General features: G+C 48.6%; 1 protein-coding gene across 2 annotated transcripts; it reads right to left on the bottom strand.

The window, feature by feature from the left end:
• Positions 1-2066: 2066 nt before the first annotated feature.
• On the bottom strand, positions 2067-7481 carry LOC114592374 (zinc finger protein 92 homolog). 2 transcript variants are annotated; one of them, XM_077922734.1, is made up of 4 exons: positions 7009-7473; positions 5878-6004; positions 4720-4830; positions 2067-3034 (listed from the first exon to the last, which is right to left on the bottom strand). In XM_077922734.1, the coding sequence occupies exons 1-4, from the start codon at positions 7033-7035 to the stop codon at positions 2472-2474; spliced, it is 828 nt and encodes a 275-aa protein (XP_077778860.1). In that variant the 5' UTR covers positions 7036-7473; the 3' UTR covers positions 2067-2471. The 2 variants fall into 2 exon arrangements, with proteins under 2 accessions (XP_077778860.1, XP_028576342.2); XM_028720509.2 differs by lacking the exon at positions 4720-4830 and having other exon boundaries at positions 7009-7481.
• Positions 7482-8047: the final 566 nt, after the last annotated feature.

Below are 8047 nucleotides of genomic sequence, written 5' to 3'. Positions count from 1 at the left end.
TTTGTCCTGTGTGGAGGTTGATGTGATTTTCTAAAAGGCTTGCACACTGATTTAACTATTTCCCACTCGTGGCATTTGCGGGTCTCTCCTGTGTGGACTCTCTAGCGCAGGCTTCCTCAGCCTCGGCCCTCCTGATGTTTTGAGACTACAATTCCCATCATCCCTGACCACTGGTCCTGCTAGCTAGGGATCATGGGAGTTGTAGGCCAAAAACATCTGGAGGGCCGCAGGTTGAGGATGCCTGCTCTAGTATCTGAGGAACACGAAGCATCGATAAAAACTTTTTCCTACACTCCATTTATGAGGTTTATCTCTCTTGTGGAGCCTGTGGAGTAGTGTTGTAAACAAAAATTGCCCTTATCCCTTATGGGGTATCCAAGAGCCCATATAGAGTCCTTATGTAGGTTCCCTATTGGTAGGAGAAGATAACAGAGGCCAACCAGAGAATATTGAGAAGCAAAGCAGCTAGTAAGCTTGATCTTTATTGATCTGTTGCAACAGGGTGCTCCACCTCACACGCAGGAGAGGAGGAGGAACCCAGAACAATGGCGCGCAAGGCCTTATAAAGACTTTTGAAATTGCCACCCTGTAGATCAAGACCACCCCCAGAAACAGCATACATACATCACAGAAGGGGTGTAACCTAAGACCACCCTCCAGATACATCATACATACATCACAGAAAAGGCGGTCTAAAACAGAAATTTGAATGTTGTTTTTCTCCTGTCGTTGTTTATCTCCTGTCTGGCAGGTTACTTGATTGGATTTCCTGGGGAGCCTGGCCAGTCTTTTGTAATGATAAATACTTAGTTCCTGAATCTAGGCCACAGGCTCACACCCTATTCATATCTTAAATGTGCCCTTAAGACAGGATTTGTGAGGAAAGAGACAATGGGGAGGTTTCCCACTTTGACCTTGTAGAGAAAACATTTGCTCAGTTTAGGAATCAAAATGGTTCCAGGTCGGTCTTCCTGTGCTGATCTATGTACGTGCTTGGTTGGTACACTTATGAACATTAAACATATAACTAAGACCTCAAAATTCCTATCACAGTAGCTTGGGGTGAAGCTGTGGGTCTGTGGCCCCGGGCGCATTTTTTTTGAGGGGGCGCGACCAGGCACCCCCATAACAGGCTCCCTCATCAGAGCCTGGCTCCAGCACATGAGGGAGCTTTCTGGTGCAACAGTCCAATGCTGGCAGCTGCAGCTACACTCCGGGGCAGAGAGAGGAGAGTTGGTGGCAACTTGGGATGGAAAAGTTTGTTTACTGAGCAGGCTTAGTCATGGAGTGTTGGTCCCCCCCCCCTTCCAGCAAACTGTTACCTAGCAACAGCTCCTGATTGGCCAGTTCCATGGGAGGCAGTTGGAGTGAAGTGAGAGAAGGTGTGAGGGATTCATGGGGTCTGAGAGGGGGATTCTTCTTCTGACAGGGGGTAGAGCTGAGGAGAGCCGAAAACTGACAGTATATGCTCTCAGGTTCTGAATCACAGAACACTGTTAAAATAGAAAAGACACCGTCCCACACAGAAAAAGGGTCCTCTGAGGGAATACTCTGACAGGAAAGGGCAGTAGTGATTCTGAGGCAAATGAGGATTTGGGGGTCTGTAACGGACGCGGGTGGCGCTGTGGGTAAAACCTCAGCGCCTAGGACTTGCCAATCGCATGGTCGGCGGTTCGAATCCCCGTGGCGGGGTGCGCTCCTGTCGTTCGGTCCCAGTGCCTGCCAACCTAGCAGTTCGAAAGCACCTCCGGGTGCAAGTAGATAAATAGGGACCGCTTACCAGCGGGAAGGTAAACGGCATTCCGTGTGCTGCGCTGGCTCGGCAGATGCAGCTTTGTCACGCTGGCCACGTGACCCGGAAGTGTCTGCGGACAGCGCTGGCTCCCGGCCTATAGAGTGAGATGAGCGCACAACCCTAGAGTCTGGCAAGACTGGCCCGAACGGGCAGGGGTACCTTTACCTTTACCTTTTAAGGAAACAGTCCAGTTAAAATCCTAAATTCCTGAAGTGTGTGGGGAGAAGTCTGATCTATGGAAGATGTGTAAAAGAAAGTAACCCGAACAGCATTCAGCTTAAAACTTGAAACTGTACTCATTTTAATAAAAAGCAACAGCACTGGTTGTTACATTTCAGTGGAAGAAGAACCAAAACTCCTAGTTTACATCTGTTATAATACAGTTTGTTTGCAACCTGTTTTCCCAAAAGAAAAACCCACTGTCGCTCGTGATTCGTTCTCCGTTGGGGATTTATCCTGTGGGAAAGGGAAACAGAGGGCTGGCCTAGCAGCACCAGGGAGAGAAAGTGCTGTTGCACTGTTGCATCCCTCTCCTCGGCTGGATGTCGCCGTGCGAGGATGCAGCCAAGGCAGTTTTCTCACGCCTGGCCGCAGCATACCCTCTGCCGCTGTGTGGATCTTTTGGCGGCTCAAAAGCCACAAGCGTCAAGCAAAACACTCTCTACACTTCATGCATTTATAGGCTTTCCTCTCTTGTGTGAAGCCTCTGATGTTTGAGGAGGTGTGTTTGTTGGGAGAAACGCTTCCTGCACTTGCCACAACGATAGGGCTTCTCTCCTGTGTGGATCCTCTCGTGAGCCTGAACCTGCGACTGCTGAGTGAAACGTTTTCCGCACTCAGAACATCCATACGGTTTCTCCCCTGTGTGGATTCTCTCATGTGCTATAATGTGCGACTGCTGGCGAAAACGTTTTCCGCACTCAGAACATCCATACGGTTTCTCCCCTGTGTGGATTCTCTCATGTGCTATAATTTGCGACTGCTGGCGAAAACATTTCCCACACTCTGAGCACTGATAGGGCTTCTTTCCAGTGAGAACTCGCGGGTGGCTCAGGGGGACCTCTCTCCTTTGCGGTTTACGCGTTCGTTCAGAAACTGTGGTTTTTTGACAGAACGTGTTTGATGCTCTAAGCAACCGTGAGGTTTTTTCTCCAGTGCGGCATTTCTGCTGTTCGATAAGGCAGATCTGAGGAAGATCTTTCCCATACACAGGGCACAACGGCCGTCTCTCAACATCACCTGCAAGGATAAACAACAATTCACTTCTGAACTTGAGAAGGAAGGAAAGGAAGGTAGTGAAATTAATAAAGGAAGGAAACAACACATGAAGATGTGCAAGAAACTGAAATTGGTTCGTGGGGTGTGCGTGAATAATGATTTATCATCTGTCGTTGATAAACGGCCTCGGTCCAGTATATCTGAAGGAGCGTCTTCACCCCCATCGTTCTGCCCGGACACTGAGGTCCAGCACCGAGGGCCTTCTGGTGGTTCCCTCACTGCAAGAAGCAAGGTTACAGGGAACCAGGCAGAGGGCCTTCTCGGTAGTGGCACCCACCCTGTGGAACGCCCTCCCACCAGATGTCAAAGAGAACAACAACTACCAGACTTTTAGAAGTCATCTGAAGGCAGCCCTGTTTAGGGAAGCTTTTAATGTTTAATAGACTATTGTATTTTAATATTTTGTTGGAAGCTGCCCAGAGTGGCTGGGGAAGCCCAACCAAATGGGTAGGGTATATTATATTATTATTATTATTTCGTTCTGCTCAATTATTTTTACTTCACCCTACACATGTGTGGGTCATTCAGCGCCTTTCTGTGAACTACAGGAACCAGCAGTCCCATGTAATTTATCTGTTACTGGATGCCATCTGAACTGACTACAGGCTGAGAATGAAATGTTTTAATATTCCTCCATAAATAAACTTCTTGCACATAGAAAAGTAATGTGTCAGGGGGAAAACTTCACTCCCCCCGCTCTTTTTTAAAAGCAAGCATTAAGACATCAGACCATAGAATCATAGAACTGTACAGTTGGAAGGGACCCCAAAAGTCTTCTAATCCAACCATCTGCAATGCAGGAGCTGGATAGTGTATGGTGCTGATAACGCTAAGGTTGCAGGTTTGATCCCTGTAAGGGTCAGCTGCAAATTCCTGCATTGCAGGGGGTTGGACTAGATGATCCTTAGGGTCCCTTCCAACTCTGTGATTTTATGAGAAAGGTAAAGAATCTCTGACAGATGGCCATCCAACCTTAGGGTTTTTGCCTCTCACTAACCAAGACAAATATTCCTAAATGGGAGCCAGGATAAAATAGTTGATAAAAAAAAAAGTAATACAGTGGAACCTTGGTTCTCGAACTTAATTCGTTCTGGAAGTCCGTTCAACTCCCGAAACCATTCAAGAACCAAGGCGTGGCTTCCAATTGGCTGCAGGAGCTTCTTGCACTCAAGCGGAAGCCATGTCAGATGTTCGACTTCCGAAAAACGTTCAAAAACCGGAACACTTCCAGGTTTTTGGCGTTCGGGAGCTGATTTGTTCGGCAACTAAGCCGTTCAGGAACCATGGTATGACTGTATAGTGATTCTTATAACATGGCAAGGGACAATGTCAACTGGAAACTGTGAACTGTGAAGTGGTCCACAGCTTAGGGGAGGTACAGTGGCTGTTACGGAGGTGTTGACAGTTCTCTTCTTCAGTGTGGAATAAACTTTGTAGATAAGCAAAGCTGAGGTGGCAAAAGGAATTAAAAGACTTCTACCATAGGGATGCAATGTCTTCTGGGTGATTATAACTGTCTCTTGGAACAAAATGGCTCATATATAAGAGCCAATTCTCAAGAGGCAATTAAGAGTTCCTGATAATCCCCAAATGTTTTTTTTTTGTGTGTGTGTGTGTTTGTCCACCAGCTTCCCCTAACTTCTCACCTGACTCCGTGTCCGACATCCCTGATGCATCCAAGACTTGAGTACCCGGCACCCAGGGCTGTTCTCCCTGTTCCAGCTGGGAGATGAGAGGAGGCTTAGCCAGTAAAAATCCTTACCAAGAAGGAACAAAAGAGTGAGTAGTTTGGTGGAAACTTCCTAAATACAGGGATGGGGAACCTGTGCAGATGTTGTGGCATCCCAACTCTCATCAACCCCAGCCAACATGGCCAATGGCCAGAGATTTTGGGGAGTTGTAGACGAACAACACATGGAAAGCTGCAGATTCCTGGTTCCTGCTATCATTGAAGGGAGAGAACAGAAGACAAGACAGCTCCTTTCAAAAGTTTGCCCAGGGCAGATGTCTGCTAGCTCCATCTGGTATGCTGGCTGAGACCCTACCTGCCTGCACACTGTCTCACCAGAGTGGTGCATGCTCTGGTAATCTCCTGCTTGGACTACTGCAACGCGCTCTACATGGGGCTACCTTTGAAGGTGACTCAGAAACTACAACTAGACTGGTGAATGGTAGTGGCTGCTGGGACCATATAACACTGGTCCTAAAGGATCTGCCTTGGCTCCCAGTATGTTTCTGAGCGCAATTCAAAGTGTTGGTGCTGATCTTTAAAGCCCTAAATGGCCTCAGCTCTGTATATCTGAAGGAGCGTCTCCACCCGCATTGTTCAGCCTGAGGTCCAGCTCTGAGGGCCTTCTGCCGGTTCCCTCACTGCGAGAATTTCTTATACTGATTCCCGTTTTTTTTGGTAATTTGTAAACTAATTAGAGATTCCTCTCGAAATAAGCGGTGCACAAAATAAATAAATCACCACACTGATGTTTAACTACCACAACAGCTGTGCTACCCCAGGAGAGCTAGATTTCACTATTACAGACCACCCATGACCATTGCCTGTAGATCTCAGCGCAGAAACCAAAGAGGCTGCTGACGGAAGCATAAAGCAACGCATTTCCATGCTACCTGTGTTCAAGTGCTCTCTACATTCTGGAGAAAGAAAGCAAATGGAAGTCTGACCAATTGAAATCAACTCAACTCCCCTGAAAATGTAAAGGATTGGTGGCAGAGAAGAAATGCCGTTGACAAACGCACAGCTTCCTTGCAAATCATCCAGCCTCCAGCAGAAGAGGAATCAATATGCTTACCTATTGAGGCCAAGTTCTCATAATTCTCCATCATGACTTCAGCGTACAAGACTTTCTGATACGGATCCAGCAGATCTCCTTGTCCTTCGGTGAAATACACGGCCACATCCTCAAAAGTTACTGGACTCTACAGGAAGAAAAAGGCCTCGGTTGTTCTCTTCTTTTGGCTGGGACTTAGCCAAAGTGATGCCTAAAATTCAGAGATGGGGGCAACCTGGGAGGGTTGGCCCATAATGTGCAGTGCTGATGTCATCTCCTTTACTTATCAGAGTGCTGTTCAAGGATAGGCGAGGTATAATGATAATGAATGGAATAGATGTGACCAAAATATGAGCACCCCTGTGTGTGTGAGAGCGAGTGAGTACGGGGAGTGGGGTGTCCATTCCTTTTCAATTGCCCAAGTAAACCATGGTTTGCTTCTTTCCTCTAGCTTCACCTTTGCCAACTAGGTTCTTTCCTGATGCTTTGGACTACAACTCCCATCAGCCCTTGCTCCCCACATAATGCACTGCATAGAGGCTTGGTGGCACACTGGAAACTGCCTTACACGTCTGAACATTTGTCCTTCCAACCCCATAATTATCCATTCTGACTAGCAGAGCAGATACCACCTACCTAAATCCTTCACTAGAAATGCTAAGGGTTCAATCCTGGGATGTCCAAACGTCCAGCATGCAAAGCTGTTGTTGTTGTTATCTACCCATTTGACTAGATTGCCCCAGCCTGAAGCACTGGCCATGCCGTTGCTATTAACTGTTGTTATTATATTTATCACCGTTGCTAAAATGTATGCACCAAAGAACACAAAGGAAACGAAATCGGTCTCGGCTGCGGCATCTTAAGAGGCCACCATTCGAATTGCGCGCCATCCCTCCTCGTTTAAGAAGAGGCTGAGCAGGAGGGAGATACTGGGAATCGCCCGCGCGCGTAACACGCGCACACGTTCAGAGCGAACACCCGGGCCTTTTGAGGTCGTGGGAACTGCGCGCAGCGACGGGCTTCTTCTTCCCGAACCCGCTCGAGCTCTGCCCAACTCGGACCGGCGCAGCCGAGGAGAAACGCGCCCCTAAATTCCTGCAGAAACCGAAACACTCTCCCCACCGCGCCTCCCATTTCCCCGCCGCCACTGACCGGCGTCTGCACCACTCGAAGAATCATTCAGACGTTCCCTCGAAGCTGCACACCCCGCTGCTTCTATCCCGGGATCTCAGCCCTTCGGGTCCCTGTTCCACCAGCCTGCAGAGGTAGAGCACTGGTCCCTTAGCCTAGGGATTTGCATTTCCTGGAGGATTTCTTTCGGCGTCGTTTGCGTCCGTCCGCCCCCCACAATACCACTTCCTGCCGCTCGTGGGAAATGCAGGATTTGGGTCCTCGTTTTTACGCGCGCGCACTCACACGCAGCCCGAGTTTGAAAGACCACATCGAATCAGATTTGGAAGGGGTCCTGAGCATCATCTACTAGTCCAACCCCCTGCAATGCAAGAATATGCTGCACCATGCACCATGCTCTTAACCATACTCTGCTCCCAAGGATCTAAAAAGCTAACGGTAAAGGGACCCCTGACCATCAGGTCCAGTCGTGGCCGACTCTGGGGTTGCGGCGCTCATCTCGCTTTACTGGCCAAGGGAGCCGGCGTACAGCTTCTGGGTCATGTGGCCAGCATGACTAAGCCACTTCTGGTGAACCAGAGCAGCGCACAGAAATGCCGTTTACCTTCCCACCGGAAGGTACCTATTTATCTACTTGCACTTTGACGTGCTTTCAAACTGCTAGGTTGGCAGGAGCAGGGACCGAGCAACTGGAGCTCACCCCGTTGCGGGGATTCGAACTGCCAACCTTCTGATCGGCAAGTCCTAGGCTCTGTGGTTTAACCCACAGCACCACCCGCATCCCAAAGATCTACTTGTGTATAAAAAGGATAAGCATCTGGATTTCTTAAATCATTTTTAAACCATCGCCCTAGGGGCACTTTCCACCGTAGGAGGGGGGAAAGGAAGTTGTCCGGCTTTATTTTCTCCATATTGGAGGCGGGGGGGTTGGGAGAGGGCCATGAAACTAGGCAAAATATTCACACCAATCGTGCAGGGTAGACCACTGCCATTATCTCCATAGGGCCTGCTGAGTTTCCCTGCTATGCTGTGAAACTGAAAGCACTGAAGGAAGGAGACT

Source organism: Podarcis muralis, chromosome 2, assembly GCF_964188315.1.
Source record: "Podarcis muralis chromosome 2, rPodMur119.hap1.1, whole genome shotgun sequence".
NCBI classification, from domain to species: domain Eukaryota; kingdom Metazoa; phylum Chordata; class Lepidosauria; order Squamata; family Lacertidae; genus Podarcis; species Podarcis muralis.
Note: the sequence above shows the minus strand (reverse complement) of the source record. Positions and strands in the feature narration are given on the sequence as shown.